Raw genomic sequence first — 23,147 nt, 5'->3', positions numbered from 1 at the left:
AATAACGGTCCAAAAATTTTCACCTAGCACAACAAGTGACGTGTCAAAAACACGGATTAAAACACTCTTGAAGTCTTTTTAGACACATACCATACAAGTATGTAATTAATGTCATTAAGTGACTTCGAGCAGCGACAACCTGAAATGCTGAATGAAAGAGCCATGATCATATTGTATTTTTACATCAGCCCATTAATTTATTTACATTAAAAAATGGCTTCTAAATTTTTGTACCATTCTTTACAGCTTTGTCAAGATCAAGATGTCGGACTCCGAGGAAGATGTCGCATTTGAGAGTGCAGATGAAGGAGAAGAGGGAGATCACCACAAAAAACCTTCAAAGAAAGGGGGAGCTAAGGTGAATGAGGAGAATGCTGCCGTAACTGAGCCCAAAGAGAAGATTCAAGTTGTTGAGGACAGTGCCCAAGTTAAAGATGATGTGCAGGAAGATGATGCCACAGAGCCCAAAGATGGAAAAGAAGCTGAGGGCGATAAGAAGCCTTCTCCTCCAGTGGTTGATTGTAAGAGCCCCAAGTCCATGGAGATGTCCGAATCTGATCGATCCGTGGTGTCCCCAAACCCCGACATATCAGATGAAGAGGCTGCAGATACGCGTGGGGCTGGAGATGTCAGGAGCGCACTTGATAAACTGACAGGTGCTCAGTCAGATGTAAGTATCAACTATCATATCAAAACTACAAACCTACACCGGTAGAGAATTGCAATAGAAAAATTGATTTACTTCTTTGAAATTAGGGAGCGATTATAATTTTTCACATTTCAGGAACATCAGAAACCAAAGACAACATTGATGAACATTATCAAGAATTTGAATAAAGACTTAGCCTGTTGTTCTAGATTGTCAGTCATGGTGTCTTTTTTCAGAAATCAGAAGGGACTGGCAGTTGGTCAAGCTGGTCAAATTGGGGAACATCGATTCTTTCGACAGCTACAGGTTCAGTGTCAACATTTACCCATCAAGTTGGTAAGACTTTTTGTTCTTTTTTAAGGGACTACTTTGTTAGAACAGCAGCCACAATGATTTTACTTATAGACTTCAAAAAGAGTTAGAGTCTTTGAGTTAAAAGTGTCCTAGTACCCGAAAGGAAAATCTTGGACAAATATTTCTGTGCCAGAATGACGATTTACAGAGTTCATCAGGTCCTCTCCTAGCGGAATGAGTGACAAAATTTGGCCAAGAGTATGTTGGTTTTTTTCTTTCAGAGGAGGGTTTGTCCACAGTAATGGAGACAGTAGAAGCAAGCCTAGCTGTCCCAACTCCTGAGGAAATGGCCTATGAGAAACTGGCAGAGGATGTGAAGGAGCATGATGCAGGCTCAGAGGAAGAGGAGGTTGCAGAGACCACGGTCAAAGGTATGGGATGCGCCATTTGTATAGCTTTATTTTCATAAAGCCTTATAGGAATAGAACCATAAGAAGGCAGAACTCTGACCATATGATGACAGGGCTTGATATCAATTTTTTCTGCTGATTTTTGTGACCAGAAGGCTAACTGTTCGGCATGCATTTACAATTTGTGGTCCCTTTTTCCAGAGAAGCCAGAAAATGAAGAGACCGAATCAGAAAAGGCTGAGGGAGGAAGTTGGTTGAGCGGTTGGGGCATTTCTGGATTGACAAGTGCAGTGCAACATACAGTGAGTACTTTTTAACCTCGCAGAGATTTGTGAGTAGCTTGACGTCAGTACCCAGCAAAAAATATGAGAATTGTGACTGAACTGGTCTAGAAAAGGGAAGATTATGATGCAGAGTGACTAGCAAAAACATGCCGAAGACTTGAGATGTGCCTCACGGTCTTCATCGAGATTCTTTATGCTGTTGCAACTGCTCTGATAAGTCGTTGCATCTGAAAGTCAGTCAGGAAATTAATGTCAGTACTCTCAATGCTTTACTGAGGTTTTGAAGGGTTAATGAAACGTGTGAGAGTTTTCAGTTCGGTGACATATGGTGGTGTTCTCATGTGTTCCAAGCTGTCAAACATATTATTTATCAGATATGGTTACAACATATAAGGGATTACAATAAAAGGTTCCATACCTTGTTTTCAGGTAACAGGTAGTCTTGATGTGCTGGAGACTTTGGGGAAGAAGACCATGGATGTTCTCCATGAAGGTGACCCGGGGATGAAGAAAACCAAATCGTTATTTACAGGGCGGAAAGAAGATCGCCCTGTTCTATCAGAGGTGAGCTGTCATAAGATAAATCCGTGTTAGACCAGTACTTCGTCCCCTAAAGGAACGAAGTGCAAATGGTGTCGACATACTGGACCAAGTGTGTGGAGATAAGTGAAATGCATCAGACTTGACTGTCTAGAGCGAACGAGAAGAAGAGAAGAAGTGAAATGCAGAAGACAATGTAGTATGTCTGGTGAGCAGGATTGACTGTCCAGAGTTAATTGTAAGAAGAAGAAAAGATAAGATGAACATTTCAGCCGCCTGACTGATCGATTAGCTGTTCTCGGGTCCTTCTGGCAATATTCAAAACACCTTAACTCATTCAATGGCCACAAAACATCAATTTGATTGCTAATGTTACTTGTATTCTTTTCTTTAGCTGCTTCGAGAAGCCAAAAGTAATGCTGAAAAGCAGGATGAGGCAGAGAGAGAGTTTGTCGAGTCAAGACAAGCTCACTTTGGCTACTTGTTCGACGAGTACCAAGGACTCGCTCACCTTGAGGCCCTGGAGATGCTCTCTAACCAAAGTGAAACCAAAGTCCAGGCGTACTTGACCACTATGAAGTCGGAAGCGTTACAGGGGTTGAAACCACATCTGATACTGGTGAAGGAGGCGTTTGAAATTGGCGACATGGATGACGAGGATGATAGTAAGTTTGGGGATTAGAAGACGCATAATTCTTGCTTGAACTTGAAGCTCTTTGGCATCTTGAAAAGATTTATTCTAGTTTAGACTAGAAGTAGATTGCAGAAAGAACAGGGACTTGAATCACAACATAATCATTCTCATGAAACTGGCTAAGCCATGCCGATATCTATCCTAAGTACGATTTCTGTGCAGATAAAGTAGTTAGACTTTGGAAAACCCATTGTTACATTTGGTCTCATGTCTGTATTTCTTTTCTAGGAATAACAAATATACTAAAATCCTTCTTTCAGATTTTGATGAGAAGGAGTTTGTAAAGCTTATAACAGAGTATCTCTCGAATCTACATATCCAGGCCTCACCAGATAAACTAATGAAGGTAGGTAGTTGTTGTGCCTTAAAGGCAGAGTATTTCTTGGTATACAGTGTATCACACGGTTCATGTCACTGAAGATTCAGGGACATGCAGCATGCTCAAGTGCAGCCTCAAAAATATGTTTCCAGTAGTTGATTTCATACCAGGTGGTGGACACCATTGAAATTCCCCTCATATAACCCGGCAATGTTTGAACAATTTTGTTTTTTGTTTTCAGACACATTCCCAAATTGGAGTTCTCTTGACCAAATACAGTGAGGACCAGGCGTCTGGACAGAAAGTGGAAGGAAAGAATCTTCACCGTGATGCCATCCAAGCCCTGGCTGAACTCACTTCAAAAGTTGTGGAACAGTTTCATAAGGCGGGCGAACTGACGCTCATGAATAAGGAAGATACATTGAGTTTATACGAGGAAAGGGCTAAAAATATTGCGAAGTAAGACTTATCAGCATCACGTCATGTTTTGTCTTTGGAAAAATTTCCATAAAATGGACATGCTGGAGGAGGAAGGCCCTGAACAACAGGTCTTCATGTGCATAAATGACATTGACATCGCACCAGTCGGAGGTGGCTGTTAAGAGCCAAAACGAACCTAAAAATAGGCACAACAAACTAAAGCACTAACTAAAGCACATTATGTATGTGACCATGCGGTCACTTAGTTGTGGCCGTAAATGGCTTCCTCCAACTAGTGCCATGTCATTCACTCACGACAGAAGTTTCATTACCTCACACTCGCCTTCCTTTTTGCAAAAGGTAAAAAAATCATCATTCGGGGTGATGATTATTGTGTTCGTCCAAGTGTTGCTATATTGGATAAAAAACTGGTGTCGATAAAACGGTGTTTGATCATTCAATCATTTGTAATTTCAGCTTGACGAAAACTTTCTGTGCAGAGGTTGGCTATGTCTCGTCAAAGTTCACAGAGTGCTTAAACACAGCTGCAGTGAGTTATATACTTTTCTTTTTAATTGACTTCAGTCAGTATCCAACAGTGGCATAATTCATCACTCATTACTCTGAACTTCAGCACATGCTAAGAAGCGTATGCAGTTTATGCAGCTTATTACCCCTTGTTAAAGAAAGCTGATGGTTTCCTTGAGTTGCAAGCAGTAAGAGAGAGATGACTCTGAGGATTTTACACCAGAAACACAACAAACGAGATGAAAAGATTATATAGAAAGTAGTCGCACCTCGCGAGATCTATTAGGTCATTGTGACAGGCTCTGTTGGCTTGTCTCACAAAACATCATTCACTTCATCAGCTGTTGGCATTTTCATCACCATATTTGCTCAGACCCTGAAAAGGTGTGTGACTCACAGCCCCATCTACAGGGATTGATCAAAATGTCAACTCTTATTGCAATAACCCTATGTGTTGATAATAATTTTTCTCCACTCCAGGATGATGCTGAAGACCCTGACTCCGTCACATCACTGATCACAAACGTCTACCTTGAGGCCACCAATAGCAGTACTTACATCCAGGAAGCGTTTCAACTCCTTTTGCCTGTGATTCAGCTCGCTGCTATCGAATCGACTGTTTCATGACCATGAGGACACAGGCAGCTGGAAACAATCTGATATCATGGTTTTGGTGCCATTTTGATAGTCATTGACATTGACGTGTTACTATCAAGATATATTAACGGTATAAATTGATAATTTTTTAGGACCTACAAACTGTGTAAAATGCAGAGTAAGAGGGGTTGTATATTTACTTCCTCTTAGTCATAATACTGTTATTTAACTAATACATGTATAGGGAAACCGGCATTAAATTTGGTCAAATTCTGGGAATCGGTTTCAAATGGTTGGTCCTAAAGGGTTGAAATAAGTAAATGCAATCATTGTTTTGAACATCTTTATCAGTAAAATTAGTTGGTATAATATAGTTATAGTGGTGCTGTCTGGAAAGATAGTCTCCAATCTGTCCTTGGTATCCATGTATTACATATGTATTTTCGGAAACCAAATGCATTTATTTATTGACTGACACCAGTTGTTATAATTCAACTGGAGAAGTTGAAACTATTTCATGAGACCACAATTGGAAAAATATCTCTAAAATTGTAAGTACATACTGGTATACTGCACTGCATAAAAAACATCCACCCAGCTTATCCTAAAATATATTCTTGTATAACGAGGTGAATTAATTTTCAGGTGACCGGACTTGGTAGCCATCCACTTTCGTATCAACTGTATTATTACAACACATTCATTCACTCACTGCTGCTGCGTCTCAAAACTAGGCAGCAAATTATGCTTGAATTACTGCATTTCAGTGCCTTCCAAATAACAACCTTAGCTACCATCTTGTGCTGTACTCACTCATATTGTTGCACATTAATATCTCTTAGGATATGAGGGTGGAAGTTCTTTTATGCACAGCTGTATAGTTTGTTCAGCAAGAAAAAGCTTATTTTTGAAAATATCACGTGTCGCACCTGAATGCGAGTTTATACAGTTGGCATTTATTCTCTGTATATATGTTATATTTTCAAGAGAAGTCATCATGTATATGTAGCATTATATATTCTGTAAATATATACTTGGAGGCATTATATTCTCTAGTTTCATAATTTATTTCGCAAGTTCCATTCACTTTTCACACTTTTATTAAGAAGAATTAACCAGTGACAAGAGTTGTGTGAAACCGCTGTAAAACCACTCATCAAGATATCTATTCTTGTATTAAGGTAGATCAGTGGCACAGTGCTTGGAGCTCAGTACCCAGGGATCCTGGTTTACTTCATAAAGGATCATCAGTTTCGTTCAGTGTCTCAGCAAAAACAACTACCCCAATGTTGTTTGAGAAATGTGAAAATGTGTATCCTTCTGCTGCTTGGTAACAAGGCAAGGGCAAGCACCGTAGTGCTCAGTACCAGGAGGTCCTGGATCTACCATACATGTATGATGGATCATCAGTTCAGGTTCAATGTCTTTCAGCAAAAGACACCCAACCCACATTGCTTTGTCCTTTGCAAGAAATGTGTATCCATCTGCTTGGTGCCAAGGCCACACCAAGCAGGGTACATGTAAAGAGTTCAGAACTCTGCACCAGGAGGTCCTGGCTCTACTTTATAATGGATCATCAGTTTAGGTTCAATGTCTTTCAGCAAAAGACACCCACCCCACATCGCTTTGTCCTTCGTAAGCGAAACTTTCCCATCGAAGATAAAAGGATAAGCAATGTTTATATTCTTTCCGAGAACTATTTTATTCTGTACCACATATTGAACATGTAACAAGCCACATTTCATTCGATAATATCAAGATATTTCCTGAGCACTGGTTGTAACCAATTGAAAACTCCGAAAATACATCTGCATAAATTTGTTGAAACCACTCATTTTTCAGTGTGATCACACTCCAAGGTTCAGCACCTTCACTTTAATTCACCGGTAGATATAACTTGATCACCACCAGCAGCAAGTTCACAAGAGCATATTTCACAAAACTTTTTTGAGAAAGTTTATACAGTAATGACTCTCTCCTTCGGAAAGCAGAGTTTCTTAGAACGCACCAAGAGTGAAAGTTCTGTTCATTGACCAAACCTCTTTTTCTACAAATGATATATTTTCCGTTGAAGTTAGTTCCATAGACACAGTTTTAAGAATAGATTCAATGACAGTTCCTACAAATATCCTCATATCGTAAGCCCCTCAGTTTTCTCCTTTATGTTCTTGACGTCTGCTTCTTCTTCTTCACTCTCTTCCTCACTCTCATCATCATCATCATCGTCATCATCATCGTAATCTTCATCATCTTCATCATCATCTGGAAATGAAATTACATACATTTTATGTTCCCTTGTCTGAGCATACACATGTCCAGGCACATCGGCATGAACTTTCTTCCACCAGCACAGAAATAAGTTATTGCGAGACGAGTTGAAGTGGCAAAGAACACGTAGGGCCACGAATCCGCTTTAAATGATGGCGATGACTGTTTTCACCAGCAAGGGCTCATGGACACGCTGGTGGTGCATCAGAATGGAATGGTTTGCTAGCCACAATAGCATCATGGTGCATCAGAATGAAATGGTTGCGAGCCAGTATAAATCTATAGTGCATCAGATTAAAATGGTTGTGAGCCTCAAAGAAAGTGGTTAATGGTATCAAATTTCTAAGCCATGAGGGACTTAACTAGGTTTTGTTTCAAGAACACTCACCATCGTCTGAACGCTGGGCAGCCCTTCCTCCACCAAAGGACACACCACCATACCCAGTGAATGTGCTGTCTCCTCCATCATAACCAGAATAGCCCCATGCACTTTCATTGTCCTCCTCCGTCTGACGACCATACTTATGATTACGGGCTGAAAGATGAACCGAATATTGATGTTACATGTAAGTACTACAATTGCAGGACATACACTGTCCACATCAAAATATGTTCTGAAGCCATGAAGATTTCATAGTTCTGGATGAAATAGAATTGAATACAACATGTCAACGAAGTGTTGATTGTTTGATTCGGGGGTGTACAGGGTTCACATGGACACATACATCAAATTCAAGTAGTTGAGCTTATGAGACATTGCAAACAACGAGTAACCTACTTGATAAACTCAGCTGGTTAGATTCAGTTGTCTCGTGACCACATTTGGGACAGGGAATGGGCACACCCTTTGAATATTTGAAGCCCTTTCTCTTGACATGGTCATCACAAAAGTTAGTCTGAAATGAAATTATTTTAAGTTTACAAGACCTCACTTATTGAAACTTATCATTATCACAGCATATATCATATACTCCAGACTTAATAATCTTTAGATCTTTTTTGTGGTTGTTGCGTTTGGGCTTGATATCCACTCATATATTATTCATAAGAAAGAGACACAATATCAACATTCTATGCGAATTTACTTCCTGTATACCCACCTTGCACTTCATACATGACCACTGGCCAAGGCGATTACAAGACAGACACTTAAGTGTCTCTGCCTCAACAATTTGACACATGGCCTGATGTTCAAACTGGTCATCATCACAGAGGTAACCCTGGCAAAACGAGCACTGGAAGATTCTGCCTCCGTGGTCCCAGACAGTTCGGTTGCACTCAACACAGACAGCATCGGCTAGGGGGCAGGTACAGGCATGGACAGAAAGGCACTTTTTCCCATGACACACCCAGGCTTCACAAAAATCACAGACAGCACCCTGAAGAACAACAATGGTCACTGTGCTCAGCTAGGCATAATATTGTTAAAAGAACAGAAATTAAACTGTACTGTAGTTTGGTACATTTAAACAGTTCACAAAATGCACTTCGAATATTTGAATGGGAGGGATAAAGACCCTTTATGAATATGATGAAAGGGTACAAGGAACAGCCAAGGAGTCCTAATTCTACTTACAACCATTGCCATACCAGTGGTGAAATTTCCAGGATGTCTAACAATGCAATCACCACTTTTCATCATGCACTTTGTTTTCCCACATTCACCACAGGCGGGTAGCCTTTGTAAACTATGGCAGAAGTAGCAGAAGGCTCGATTCTTTTGCCGCCTAGAGCAAAAAATAAAACAGAATGGATTATTCAAAACTGCATTAGACCACCTTACTATTACTTGTCATTCTGATGCTGGCACCAATTAATTATCATTACATCAATGCAACATTAAACAGTTTTATTGAATGCAAACATAATGATATCTTGTTGGTAAATCAGTGAAAATTTTACAACATACCTTTTGCATGAATCACATTCCTGCAAAATGAAAAGAATTTAAAGTATGAAATATGTATTAAAAAATAAAGCCGAGTAAGATGTGCCTACATTACTTCCATCATCATGTATGTAGGCCTGCTATGCCTATGGACATGTGTTCACCTTACAATTTTTAATGATGGTATATCCATGATCAAGGCCTCTCAAAGTCCCAAGTGGTTTTACAGCCTTAATTCAAAGAGAATGAGTGATCTTATCCATGGCTTATCTATATGGAAGTCTGCCCACTTCACCACAAGAGGCATTCATCTGGCAAGAGTAAAATGTACACTCTCAACACACTGCAGTGTACATTTTGTAGTGTGAAACATGAAAATGTAAATTTACCATCACGAGATTGCACGCCTTCTCAACCAATGCCCGATTTGAACCCGAATTTTGGATTTCTTTTTGTCTTCGCCTTTGCTTTTCCGCCTTTTTTCGCTGACCTGTCTTTTTCTTCGGCATTTTTAGATGGTTTTGTGAAAATTTTGCGAGCACCTGTCACGACCTTGACCCGCGATTTGTTACATCCTCGATGTACACTTCGAGGGATGTCGGAGTTCTTTCTACAAATAACAGGTGACGCCACCATCAGTTCATTACGTGGGAAAGACGAATTAGGTCTCGTTAGGGAGTTTTTCCCAAATGTACGCGATGATGACGTGCCCCATTAACAGGACGTAACATCTATTTTAAAATGCGTTTCCAAAGTGAATGTATGTGGACAACCCATTTGTGTCGTATATCACTGGAAACGCCCGACTCCCCTGATTCTGCAGGATGTTAAATCGGGCATTTTATTTCTTTAAATAAATCATAAGCGTCGCATTTGCTCCTAGCTCTGTTCACCATCCCAAATGGCAATATTGCCAATCGGGCCGGACAATCATGAAAAACCCCAAATATTATACATTTCTTCCTGAATAATTCTTACAGTGACCATTCTCCCATGAAAGACAGTTGCTTTCGCTACACAAAAATTTAAAAAAACTCGAGGGTCAACCATTGAACTTTTGAGATATGTTGAATTTTGCACAAATCAGCGAAAAACGCACCAACTGGCACTGGACGGCATTTCAACACGGGGCCGACGCACATCCCAAGTTCAGTGTACACACACGTCGGCAACAACAGTAAAATGCGTAGTTTCTTATTAGCCGCCTATTGAGTTGCGCTCTAGGTTTCAGAAACTCAAAAAAAACATGTCTTTGCCAAAACAACTGCTGAATCAACACTGACATACTGTGAGGACCGAGAAATCAATGATTTTAGGAACTACTGTGAGGGGGCCGCGCATGAATAAAAAAACCTCCCTAATGAGACCTTAGCCTCATACTTCGTCCCCAAAAATTCTGTCCTCACTCAAGGCGAATCAGGTCCCTTGTCTTACTGGATGAGATAATACTGGTATTCAACTTACGGACAACATCAGCTTTATAATCTTACCTCGACGTTGATGGTAGGCCGATAGCTCAGAGTGTAGGAATGAGAAGTAAACTATATTGACAGACACATAAAAAACGCCACCTTAAAAAGCAGAGACTAACACGGCAGTGTGACAGAGCACTGTCACAACCAACTTTTTTGGGCAGTCTGTGGTACTTACTCTCTCAATTGACTATGTCCTAAAACCTATCCTCAAAGGCATGGTTTATTATCAATGACACTACCACAGCTCATAGCCTACCACCATAGCTGGGACAAAAATTAATGAGTACCTAGAAAAAATGATCATGATACATGGCCAATCCCAAACTCAAATGTCCTACGTGGCCCTCAAAATTTTTTGTATATCTGCTCGGGATGACTGTGTGTTCTTTAGAAATGACTTTTGCCAAAGGCCCTGACCCTTTTCCTTTGATTGAGCTTACTTCCCTGATATGCATCAGCTGGATGTTATTCCAGTACATGTATTCTAATCTGACATGGTCTAAGCTAGCATCTCACAATTTTCTGGAAGACATTCACAGCCTTCTCTCTCCCACAGCCGTTATCTGGGCCTGCTGTCTTGGAATGACCTAACATATCACCATGTGTGCTCTAGATGACATGCACACCAGGGCCTACTGCCTTAGGCTGAGCTATGTACATGTACGTAGGTACTCTGTTGGCCTATCCATGGAGGTATAGGCTATAGGACATGCATGAAATAAAAGTTGTTTTTTAGATCGTCCCCTCCCCCTCCACTCCCCTCCCCCTCCCCCTCCCCCTCCCCCTATGCAAAGGTCCCTATGCAAATAATCGTGAAAATGTACAGTCATAGTGTACGGTCCTAAAAAATTGTCCCCCTCGGCTTTAATGTTATTCTCAGACTGTACGCGTATATCTATATGATACCGTCAACACAGTCCCCATCCCCTATAAGGCTGGTAAAATGAATGCCACCAATATATTTCACCCCTAGCTCCTAACTAAGTCCATGTAGTCCCCAATTGCACACACGTGTGCGTTTATTTTATATCCCCGCGAAATCTCGAAGATCACATGACCTGCTAACGCGGATCGGATATAACATTGACCCTAAACCAGGAAGCGGTGAGCTTATCTAGCGCATGCGCAGAGGGCATAAGGCGCGCCATATTTACAATTTTGCATGTTGAAGACAGTTTGACAGCTTTAATTTTTTTATGAATACACCCTAAATGTGGAGACTATTTCTATAATAATAACCCAGAATGGGTCTTCAGACATTGGAGTTTAGTGACTGCTTGGTTGATAGTCCGTATTTTCGGGATAAACTTCACCAGCATGAAAAAGAGTTGGAGCGAACAAGCAAGTCTATCAAGCATCTCATTGCAGAGTGCAAAGACCTGCTCAGTGCAGCCAGAAGTAAGTGTGAACAAAATGTCTATTCCTCCATAATAATGGTGTTTATTGATTTGTGAATGTTTACTTAGTTGTCTACTGTTTATAGATGATGACTTAACCTGCTGATCTTGCAGCAAGTGTCACAAGTTGAGTGCAAGCGTGATGATGATGCATATCATTCCTGAGTCCTCGGCCTCGCCAATGGGATGGATGGTCAGACAGACAAATCATCAAATGTTGAGATGACGTGTCCAGACGCCGGATCCAGGACCAGGTCTTGAGTCAAGCGAAGCTGAACATCATCATGAATCAAATCAGTATCAAGAATGAAGGAAGGTCATCCGACGCATTGTTGCAATTGTAATTGGGTGTCTCGGCACAATATGCTTTATTTTTCGATAGACGGTTTCAAAAAAGTTAATTTTGTGCTGACCAGTCATGCATTTCATCTGGAACAAACTGTCACAGTGGCTTATAGCATTTTCGGCATTGTCCAAAGTAAATATACAACATGTGTGTTGGCTTAAGCATTCTCACATGTTCTGTGTGTGCGCATTTTGTTCGTCTTCTACGAAATTGTCCGTAGGCTCTTGCCAGATAGGCCTGGCACCTAGGGTCGGGAAAACAAACCATCTTTACAATAGATCTTCACAGTCACGCGTCAAAGTCGCGAGACAGTGGCTCGTAAGGCAATGTCTGACGGCTTTATCGTAAAAGCATTATTCATTTTTAAAAAAGAGAAACTATTAGTACCAGGTTACTTGCAGCTTAGGAAATGTTTGCTCCATTCTGTCATAGACTATAGTGTTCCCATATCACCACTTCAAAATCATGGAAGGTTTCATTTGAAAGCATTCATGACCAAGTTTGAAAACTTTGTGACTGCAGTAGGCCTACTGATAGAGAAAAGATTCTGATCAACCTATTCAGGGATTCTTGCATTTAAAAGGTTATATCATGGCCTTATACAGGAAGCAGGGTGTCTAGTCAAAAGAGTAGAGGGCAAATATCTTGTTCCTCAGTCACAGTGATATTCAACCCTGCTTCCGCTTAATTTAGTACGATCTGCATCAATAAATTTTGTCAAACCTGTGCACGATGATAGACAAGTCTCTTATTTCTGTGCCAAAACCAGAATTGCAGTCCATTCTTCTCACAACATTCTGCAACCCCTGCATCATGAGAGAATCCAATATACAATGTACTTCCTTCTAGCGGGAAATTTGTTGTTCTGTCAATAAACAGAAATGTATGTTCATCTCCGCAATAAGGTTCAGAAATGGTCTCCTCATAGACATATGTATGTTTCTACTCAACTATCTCATTCCTCCTCACCGGCTGCTTCAAGATCCAGGCAGCATCTCGGCACTTATTCTTCACATGCACAACAACGCTGGTTGCCATGGTAACGGAGTAAAAAGTCTCCATACTACCCTCGGTATGAGTCAACCGTCCACCAGAAAACTGTCGAGGAAATAGCTGTGTGTGGCAATTAGAAGAGAACGCTGTATTCCTGTAGGAGTATGTGGCGTCCACTCTATTTTATGAGTGTTGCTGGCTTTTATCCACGAAAACACTGACTCCTCTCTTCCATATTTTATCAATGTAACATATGTACCTTAGTAATTTTATATTTGAGGTGACAACATATTGTGAGTTTCCTGCATCTCCTCAAGAACTGGCTCTTTGTCAAATATGCTAGAAAATTTCTCATGGTTTTCCCAGTCAAAAAACTATTTCCATGATTTGTATTTCCTTGAGATCAAGTTGGGTGATGAAATCTGTAAAAAAATAGGTGTTTTACTATAAAACGAGTTTAGATGTCCCATAATCCTCCAGGACAAGTCTCTATTGAGTAAAACATCACGATGTCGGGTTCAGTCTCAACCTGAGTTAACATCTGTCATCCAGGCCAGCCTTACACGAAACCATTTCATTATGAATATTTACAAGCTGCTGACTTGGGATTCATCAATACAGCCACAATTGGAGATTTTTTCCCTCGTCAGCATATAGTCTACACTCCAGCATTCCTGGTAACACTACATACTGATACTGACTGTGGATGTTTTTCAGGAGGGTGGAGATAGTCTAGGCCGGTCTTTCCATCAAAAGATTTTTTGAGATGAATTTTTTTCTGATTATCGTTGAGTATCAAAACGTCATGCTAATAGTAATACAATCACTGCTTTCTATATTTCCAGACTTATCAAGAGCACAAAGAAATTTCTCAAAAATCTTGATAGACTTCAAGTTCGAAACCATTGGAGATGAACAAACTGATGATGAGATGTGTATAGGTGCGTAGTTTGCCTAACCCGAGTTGATGGAATAAGAATACTGTCTGAGCATCGTATCCAAATCATCAAATAGGACTAGAATATTTTCTCCAGCCTCAGAAAGCTTACAATTACAGTTCTGACCGCAAAGTTGATATAGGCAGGGTTCCTTATCCCAACCGACAATCATTTCATGAAAATTGTTTATTTTACAGATTCAACAGAAAATTGTGCCTATTACTGCTGCCAAGCAGAAGTAGTTTTGAGCTCTTTTACTGCCCTGCTCTTAAAATGACATCAATTATCGGCATATAAAATCTAAAATCTAATTTCTTGCAAGAAATTTCATTTCTGGCATTAAGTGAGTGCTTGAAATCAATTACCCGGTATCATTTTAAATAGTCTGACAGAAAATTTCTGACATGCCTCAGCCTGTCAGCTGATTTGAGATGTTTAAAAATAAACACATTCAATTGAACTTAAATTTCTTGTCTGATTTCTCATGTAAAAAAAATGTATTATTTATGTGTTGATCAATATAAAGACTTATGAAATTTTCTGTTTTAGCTGAATCTTTAAAAGAATTCGGTAAACTTATTGCTGCCATTGAAGATGAGCGCGATCGAATGGTAGGTATTTTCTAGGAGTGTTTGCCTTTTGGTAAAGAAATGGTTGTGCAAGGTTTACCACTGAAGCAGTGCAATTGGATATTGCAGTCAGTTAGTCAAGAGAAGGCAGCGTGATTTAATGGTACATTATACGGAAACTGTGCAAGTTACACTTGCTCCTAGTCTCTGCTCAGATTGAGTTCAAAATCTGCTTGCAGATATTCAAGTGTAGAGGCATTCTGTGCCATTGTAACTGCAGGCACTTCTGCACATTAAGAGAGTTACACGAACAACACTGATCTGGCTCATTTGTCCTTTGTGAGAAACAAGCAACGACAAACTTTGGGAACCGCAGCTTCACTGCCTGTGGGCTGTGGAGTCGGCTTCCAAAGCACATAAAGGATTCCCAAAACATTGACACTTTCAAACCACATAGAAGTTAAAAATCATGATTGATCATGTAAAGCGACGGAAAGATTCTGAGTTATGGAAGTGTTTTTCTAATGCAGCCTGTGTGAAGTCCTCACCTGAGCTTGATGCCACCTTGGTGGTAAAACCAACCTCTCTTCATGCTTGGTGAGTGATACATGAAATCAGAGGAGAAACACATGTTCCTCGCTTTGAAAGACAACAAAGCTTGCTTTGAATTTGATTATACGGTGACAAGTATGGAAACCTGTTGGAATTCCCAGCAAATGGTAGTCTGAAGTCTTTAATCGTGTGTATACAAAAAAGACTCTGATTGCTCCGATTGCTGTAATTTATAAATGCCCTATATTTTGTGTTAAGACATTGTTTTCAGAATATGCGTCCTTGATTTATTTACACGAATGGATGCATTTTGCTCCTCTGTCTCTGAAGTTTGCGATTGTACTTCCTCTCATGAAAATACCAATATGCCTGCAAAAATGAAGGGGTTTACAGTATCAAGTACTGTCACAGAAACTTTCATGTCTGGTGATTTGTTCTTGATAATTGAACGAGAGATTCATGTTCAAGTCTGCTAGTGGTTGGAAACCTGTTGAATTTCCCAAGGATGCACCGCAGCTTCATTAGTCAGCCGATGTTCTCATCTTAGCATCTACTTCACTCTTCGCAGAGAGTTGTAGCAATTTTGCTTGATTTGCATACAAGTGGTCTTTTGCTAATGAGGTTTACCGTCAAACTGGACACGATTCGGTGAAAGCTATACAGAAGAACCTCTCTCTTAAGGACACCCTCGGGACTGACAAGTGCTGTCCTTAATGGAGAGGTGTCGAAATTAGAGAGGTCAAATTGAATTGAAACATCCACTTCGGGACAACAACTAGTGTAGTGTCCTTAACAGAGTGGCTGTCCTTTATAGAGAGGTGTCCTCTAAGCAAGGTTCTACTGCACCTCGTGGTACATGTACGGAGCCCTTATTTGTTCTGAATAGTTGTAGTAAGAGTTGTTGGGTTGGAAATATGAATCGATGTCAGCCATGACATGACTTGATCCTCCATGAAAGAGACTTGCAACAATGGTTTCTGTGGACAGACTTCTTAATGTATTCTAGCAACTCACAATATCATAATCTCGTTTCAGTTGGACCAAGCATTCATCCAGTTCGTGCAGCCGCTTGAATCGTTCAGGAAGGAGCAAATAGGTGGTGCTAAGGTAAGTTCTTTTCTTGCTTTCCTGCGGTGACAATCCACACAGGCGGAGACAGTCCACATAAAGTGGCTGCACAAAAAGAGTTTAAAACTAAATTGTGGTCCTGTAAAAAGGACCCTACGATTCAACTGTTTCTTCTAACTCTCCGTTTGTATTTTAGGCTACTCTAGGCATTCAGTAAATGGATATGGGAATGTTTTATTGTCAAAATGTTCTCTTCAACCAAATAAGAAATCCCAGAAAATGTCGCTTTGAGTCCTTTGTATATGCGTCGGCCTGATTCATGACATTCCAGAAAACCTGTCTTGTCACACCTCAGCCGATAATATCATTCAACAACTGAATATTTCATGGCTTCCTCTCCATAACCAGATAACCCTGCATATGTTGCAGTGTATGGTTTCTTCATGTATAGCTAGGGCGCACCAGGACTGACAATGATTCTTTAGCTCTCATTCATTCATGGTTGTATGGGCTGCACCAGAATATGGAATAATCCCTGGTCGATATCTCAGCCATTCATATATTTTATGTAAAATGGAAGCGGAAGCATGAGGCTGAAGCCAAAAGTTAGGGATAAAATGATAATGCTAGTATGAAATAATTGCTGGTCATAATGAGTTACCAGTTAGGTTTCGTTTTTCTATTCTATGTAAAAGTGTGCTTCAAACCTAATGTCCCTGGTTTAGTAACCTTGTCCCTGGTAGTGGTATTCAAACCCTGCCCCAGCTTTTTACAAAATCTATCTGCTTGACACTCTGAGGTATAATATTGCATGTTCGACATGTTTAACCACATGAGAACTTGTAGCTTGGAATCAGAGTGCATGATTGAGTCATGCAGGATTACGGGAAGTCTAGCTGCATAGTTCTCCCATAAATCAGTGGGAAGCCAGACTTCTTGATTTCATAGTGTTCCAATCTGATTCATCTCAATTCGCATGTGAATCTTCTCTCAATGCGATATTGATATCAGTCATGTCAGGTACAAGGGATGACGCTATTCATATCAGCTTTAAAATTTGTAAAACATAACTCTCTGTGAACTGGCATTACTTCAGAAATCACGGCGTTATCAAAATCCTCCTCATTAATCATGATATCTGAAAACTTTCATCCGATCCACAGCATACGAATTTCCTTGCCTTCGATCGTTGCCATCTTTCAGTGGATGAGTGATGCTGCGTTCTCCTTGCGATCGATTTCATGAAATATAAATCTGTCTGGCCGGGACAGTCATGCCTCTCAGTCAGGCTGCTGTGTACGTGGTCCGTCAAAATCTTTCCCATAAATCATATTGTCTCTGCAAACAGAGAACGTTCCAGTTTCAATAACATTTTGTTGTAAAGTACTAGTCGTGATGGATTCATGAAATTGGTATCAATCTGGTTAACTTAAGTACAGCATTAAAGTGAACTTATCCCACCTTTCCCGTTGTGACTTTGTCCTCAAACTAGTCAAAGACCAATTTGGGCTGAATTGAAATTATAACTAGGCGCTGCAGAATCTCATCTCTTGCTTCTCCCTCATTGAGGATGATTTTGCAATTATCACAATTCTGAGTCCAACATTATTGTCAGGGATCAACTAGCAATGTCCATGTTGTGTCTGAGGACTACCTTTTACATATTTCCTTCCCTCGACTCATCTCAACGATGCTGCTCCTCTTGGCTCGGCCAGGATATGATAAAATCTGAAAGACTTGGGAATATGTGGGGATCAATAAAAGTCAGCTATGTCTGAGCATGTGCTAGCGACATTCACACATGTGGCTATGATTTCTACAGACTAATATATATGATAACATGGGCGTATGATGATAGAAATGGAATATGGTGCTCTAGATATGGAATTTCCAAATTAGTTGAAGTCATGATGAAATGTGAGATAATTATGCTTTAATGGGAGGGGTTGTCAGGTCAGAGTTCATCGTCCTGACTTCCAGGACGTTTGTACCACATCGCGAACGCACAGGAGTGTACATGTGTTGTATGCATGGTGTGATGTGTTGGTGATTCATGCTGTGCATTCTCACAGCACTGCAGGCATGTATCCGCATCCCACCATCACTCATGTGCCAATTTCAAGTCACCTCCGTTTTTGATTGTGATGGATCATCAGCCCACAGATCATCCGTTGGTATAGGGTGTTAACTCTCATGATGTGATGTGATTCACACATGCTCGCTTATCGCCATTCTTCCATCCAGCATCACCGAGGCCCATTTTCTAAATCATCTAATAAATTTGCCAATGACTAATGAATTAGATCAAGGTTGATACGTTAATCTATCATAACGGTTCTACAGGATCGCTGCCGCTGGTGACCCATGGGCTATTATGCGTGAAATCCCAGAGGTTAACCCTTGTCATGTAATCTTACTGGTTGAGTCTGGTCGATATTTCTTCAGGCTACAGAGTGAGGTATAGCAGTCTGGTTGGGGTTGTACTAAAATGAAGGCACATCGGTACGGTAGTGAGCGCTGACAGCTGACTGCTCATCACAACCTTTGTTGATATTTCTTGGTGGGTATTGTCATAGTCTGCTGTTTAAAAAAAACTGAGTCTGACTCATTTGTCAATTGTGACCGTTGGCTAGTGTCTTCACTTATATTATGCTATTATAATGTTGTTTGAATAGGAGGTAAGCCTGATAGCTGAAATCAGACTGATTAATTTATGAACATTTGTGAAGTCCTGTCTTGTCTCAAGTCTATAAATTCTCAATAAACGGGTATCTCTGGCTGTCATTGACCGAGATACTGGTTGAATCAATTGTTATTGTATCACTTTTTAATTGATTCCGTATGCAGTGATGATGGTCATTACCGCAATTACGGTAGAATGTATTTGTAATGTTCAGGGGCAGTTTTAATTGTATGTCTAGTGAAAATGAAAGTAGTGTTTACTTTGGTGAGAGGGCCTGTGCTTTTCCAGTAGTAAAGTGAAACTGAATGGCATGAAGGTGGGACACAGAAGTTCCAGTACAGTTGAGAATGCTGCACTGCGCTTTATCTAGACAGTACACAAAATGGCTTCCCAGTATAAAACCTACCTCATGATTTCGGCGCCTGACTTTAATTTAGCATCACTGCTGATGGCAACTGCTGTGAACAAGGCTTATACTGTAATGATAATTGTTGCATTCACTGTCAATGTTACTGGAAGACTATATGCATGAGTCTGTTAGAGCAGATTAAGTTACACGAAGTTGCCTGTAGTGTCTGTCAGGTGTCTGTCTTCACAATCACAGTAAATCTAAAACAAACATGACCCAATCTTCTAACTGGGTAAATATAAGTCACCCAAATATCACCAAATTGACCCCTGCTCCTGCCTACACTCTTCTTAAAGAAGATTAGACAGACATAACAGTTATACTTGTTCTCCTTTTAGAATTCCATGTTTAGCCCACTTACCTCCATCCCGAGAGTGACAAGCACACACACTTGACATTATAATTTCAATATCGACAAAATGAGATAGTGAAGTATGTACTACAAGTATGACTGAATTTATTACAGTCTGTATGTAGACACTCAGAGGGGCTAAGATAAAGATTGTCATCAAAAGACCATTGACACTATTCATCCACAAAGAGGACAAAGAATAGATCAAGTGGCAAGCAAGTGGTTTAAAACTATTGCATGTGTTGAGGGGCCACTAATGGGTCATCACTCTTCATCCCTGAGCAATATACTTAACCCAGCTTTCTTCTCTCCAATGAGGAGTTAAATAAACTGTCTCTGGTAGAGATGGTCACTACGAAAGTGTGCTTTATAAAGTTGGCAGACGAGGGAACAAAATATCATCAAAAAGGCCACTCTCATCTAGCAGCCCGACAATAAGAAAGTTTCCCCATCCTCACAACCGAGTTGAATACTTAGTACATTCACGGCTGTCATTCTCAGGTGCAATAAGGTAAACATCTTGTAATGCCTTTCTAACACAAAAGAAAACCTCTTACAGTTACACACAAGTTACATTTTCTTGGCTTCTGGTTTTTCAGTTTTTTTTCTGCATTCCTAGTTATCTTGGTGATGTTCTCAGCGATGTTCGTTAGAGTCGATAATGCTTTAGTCATCAGCAGTGTAACCGCTGACTGTGGCAAAAAATCAGATAAACGAACGGTTTTTACATGCTCAGCTGATAACTTCTTCGCCAGAAAATGCCTCTCTTGAGCTGAGAAGTATTTAGGTGGATGTTCAAATGGCTCAGAGCAAATGTAGATTACTGCTGTAGGCGTAAAATCCATCAGAGCGATTGACAAGGGTAGGCCAACTCATCCAGAGAAGTAATGGAAGAAACCATACATCTTTTGGTTGAAACTTAGTTGGCCCATTACACAATCTTTGTCACCAGCTGCACTAACTCGTGGCCATAAATCAGGACCTCGAGACATTGATCAAGTTCTATTCTCCATCATATGACAGTTCAAGCCAATCTCCTGTAAACTGAATATCTCGTGAACTCATGAAGAAAGTCCCGGTATTTTGGACCACCCTGCAAGAACAGAAAATCTAGCTATCTTGCTCAAAACACTCAAATGATATTTAGAAAGTTACTTAGTAGCATTGTCCATTGCTTCTGGTAACAATTGGATACATATTCTCACCAGTTCAATCGTCAATTAAATAAGGAATCTCTGGTATTCCCCAAGAATAAATCGCCACCACCTGTGGATGGATCAAACCTCCTGTCCAGGCTTTGGTTGAATTGGGTATAAATGCTAAAATGTTTTTTGAATTGGTGACACTGGACAGTAAGTGGTGTGTACCTTTGAAACCATAGCCTTCCCATACCAGGTTTTTCAGAAACATGGACAAGTTGAACTTCCAGATTGATGTGGAAAGTGAAAGTCTCCATTCAGATGCCAAATGTTCACAAATTCATGTATTGTCTATAGATGTTTTACCTGACACGACCTGGCCTGAAATTGTTGGAAGTTTCTGTATTCCATTAAGCCAGCTCACCGCCCCCTCCCACTGTTACTCTAGCCTGGTTAATTGTTTTCATTGGCACTCTTTACTGAACACTTGTAGCCAGACATCCTATGTATACAGGGCATTTGCCACCAATTCATGTACGGTATTTTATATTCTAACATACAGGTTATCCTCACCTATTCAGTATCACTCCCAGTACTCATTTGTGATCTCAAAGCCAATGATGGACAATGTTATCATTTGCCTAAAACCACCAGGGTGGCACACAGTGACACGGTATTGTTCCACCACAGTCGCAGTTGGCAGTGAAAGGGTTACCGGTAAATGCATTTTGCATTACTGACCAAAAGACAAAATAGATGTTCACTTGATAATGCACAACTCATCTTTTTGTATTTGTTTTATCTTTGTAGGAAGATAAAAAGAAGTTTGATAAAATGACGGCCAAGTTTTGTCAGTCATTGGAGCGGCACCTGAACATGAAGGCAAACAGGGCTACGGAAGTTGCACTCAAAGAGGTCAGTTCTTCAGTTTTACCTGTAAAATAACTGAATTGGTTGTGATAAAATGACTCGAATGTTCCAAGATAGACTTCTAATAGGATTTAAAGGGAACTGAAACTGCCAAGCCAGTTCGTATGACCTCGTTTTCATTTCCCGCGTATTGGGTGATCAGAACGAGGCATGAATGAAACATGGCGCCTAGCTGTCAATCATTGAGTGACGTCACTACTATGGAATTTACTACGAAAACTCATGAATGAAAGATCGCATGACTCACGTGATTCTCACATGATTCTCAATCATAACAAATTGAACTGCGCATGCTCGCGCACTGGGGGCGGAGCTACAAATCTGAACTCGAATAGGAAGTTGGAAGTTTGACTTTCTCGGGCGGTGAAAGTCAAAAAGTTGAATAAATCGCTCGGCGGTTCCAGTTCCCTTTAAGGATGAATATTTTATTTTGATGAGTTTTCTTTTAATTCCAACGTTAAGTATATTTATTGGCATCAGTTGTAGAAATGCTGTAAATATATCCATAGAGAATTCTAGGAAGTAATCTATATGCGAATTTATTTGCAACAGTTATGCACTGAACACTAGAAGAAATAAATCGTAGCCTACTGTGGTAAAGATTTTCAAATTCCTCGCTTCCTTTTTCTAGGCCGATGCCCAGCTTGAGTTTGAGAAGCGAGAATTCTACAAGTCATCTATGCAGCATGTGCTTCTCCTACAAGAAGTACAGGAGAGAAAGAAGTTTGAATTTGTTGAAATTGTAAGTTAGGCCAGACCAGTTTATGTCTTAGACTAACTGGAATCGGCACTTACACTGACTAAGCTTCCCTAACAAACTTTGAATAACACCTTATATTGCAAGCACTCACTGCAGATTTGTTGTTTAAAAGCAGGACAGATGTGTTTTTTCCAATCTGAAATCAGTAATTATAGCCATTGATATGGTTTGTTTTCTCATGTCAAAGACATTACTCTTGCAGCTGCTGAGCTTCATGTACAGCTGGTTGACTTTCTATCACCAAGGCCAAGAAGTTGCCAAAGACTACAGGCCTTATATGACAGATCTACAACTCAAGTTACAAAAAGTAAGATGTCTTGCTGAAGGAGGGTCCATGGCTTGCACAGGCTCCGTGTTGGGGCTATTGTTGCTGCTTGGAGATGTTACGTTACAATGATGACAACGTGAGATACCTGAGCAGACGATATGACGTGCACAATGCTATCTGTGGTGAAAACGGCCCACATTTTGTCTGTTGAATAGATTTTTAAAATGCCCCCTGAGACATTTTTGGCATGTAAAATCACCAAAATACACTCAGAACTGCCCTTACTTTAACATCCCAAATAATACAAACTTCTATGAAGAAAACAGTCAAACTAATAATTGTAAGCAGACGGAAAGGAGGTTTGTGCCCCCCTCCCT

General features: G+C 40.3%; 3 protein-coding genes across 22 annotated transcripts in view; 2 read left to right on the top strand and 1 right to left on the bottom strand.

Moving 5' to 3' along the window:
- On the top strand, positions 1-5,781 carry LOC135493902 (protein FAM114A2-like). Its single transcript, XM_064781548.1, has 11 exons — positions 1-97; positions 247-670; positions 886-985; positions 1,225-1,374; positions 1,555-1,655; positions 2,067-2,201; positions 2,572-2,842; positions 3,132-3,217; positions 3,432-3,649; positions 4,088-4,160; positions 4,619-5,781. The coding sequence occupies exons 2-11, from the start codon at positions 263-265 to the stop codon at positions 4,763-4,765; spliced, it is 1,689 nt and encodes a 562-aa protein (XP_064637618.1). The 5' UTR covers positions 1-97; positions 247-262; the 3' UTR covers positions 4,766-5,781.
- Positions 5,782-6,412: 631 nt separating this feature from the next.
- On the bottom strand, positions 6,413-9,464 carry LOC135493540 (zinc finger protein 330 homolog). Its single transcript, XM_064780939.1, has 7 exons — positions 9,281-9,464; positions 8,913-8,932; positions 8,580-8,730; positions 8,104-8,382; positions 7,782-7,899; positions 7,392-7,538; positions 6,413-6,997 (listed from the first exon to the last, which is right to left on the bottom strand). The coding sequence occupies exons 1-7, from the start codon at positions 9,398-9,400 to the stop codon at positions 6,867-6,869; spliced, it is 966 nt and encodes a 321-aa protein (XP_064637009.1). The 5' UTR covers positions 9,401-9,464; the 3' UTR covers positions 6,413-6,866.
- A 2,058-nt stretch (positions 9,465-11,522) lies between these two features.
- LOC135493837 (rho GTPase-activating protein 26-like) overlaps positions 11,523-23,147 on the top strand; it is a 37,302-nt gene continuing 25,677 nt past the window's right edge. For all 20 annotated transcript variants that reach the window (XM_064781430.1, XM_064781446.1, XM_064781449.1 and 17 more), the window contains exons 1-7: positions 11,523-11,764; positions 13,948-14,043; positions 14,590-14,651; positions 16,197-16,268; positions 21,623-21,727; positions 22,374-22,484; positions 22,705-22,809. In XM_064781430.1, the coding sequence (XP_064637500.1) occupies positions 11,611-11,764; positions 13,948-14,043; positions 14,590-14,651; positions 16,197-16,268; positions 21,623-21,727; positions 22,374-22,484; positions 22,705-22,809 (705 nt within the window). In that variant the 5' untranslated portion in view covers positions 11,523-11,610. The remainder of the gene's footprint in view (positions 11,765-13,947; positions 14,044-14,589; positions 14,652-16,196; positions 16,269-21,622; positions 21,728-22,373; positions 22,485-22,704; positions 22,810-23,147) is intronic.

Source organism: Lineus longissimus, chromosome 9 (genome assembly GCF_910592395.1).
Source record: "Lineus longissimus chromosome 9, tnLinLong1.2, whole genome shotgun sequence".
Classification (NCBI taxonomy): Eukaryota; Metazoa; Nemertea; class Pilidiophora; order Heteronemertea; family Lineidae; genus Lineus; species Lineus longissimus.
Note: the sequence above shows the minus strand (reverse complement) of the source record. Positions and strands in the feature narration are given on the sequence as shown.

Excerpts from the sequence above, each read along its gene's own strand:
- LOC135493902 (XM_064781548.1), top strand. The coding sequence starts at position 263 with ATGTCGGACTCCGAGGAAGATGTCGCATTTGAGAGTGCAGATGAAGGA. Across the intron at positions 671-885 it reads TGACAGGTGCTCAGTCAGAT|AAATCAGAAGGGACTGGCAG; the intron begins GTAAGTATCAAC and ends GTCTTTTTTCAG. Across the intron at positions 2,202-2,571 it reads ATCGCCCTGTTCTATCAGAG|CTGCTTCGAGAAGCCAAAAG; the intron begins GTGAGCTGTCAT and ends TCTTTTCTTTAG.
- LOC135493540 (XM_064780939.1), bottom strand. The coding sequence starts at position 9,400 with ATGCCGAAGAAAAAGACAGGTCAGCGAAAAAAGGCGGAAAAGCAAAGG. Across the intron at positions 8,933-9,280 it reads AGGCGTGCAATCTCGTGATG|GAATGTGATTCATGCAAAAG; the intron begins GTAAATTTACAT and ends TTCATTTTGCAG. Across the intron at positions 8,383-8,579 it reads CCACTGGTATGGCAATGGTT|GGTGCTGTCTGTGATTTTTG; the intron begins GTAAGTAGAATT and ends GTTGTTCTTCAG.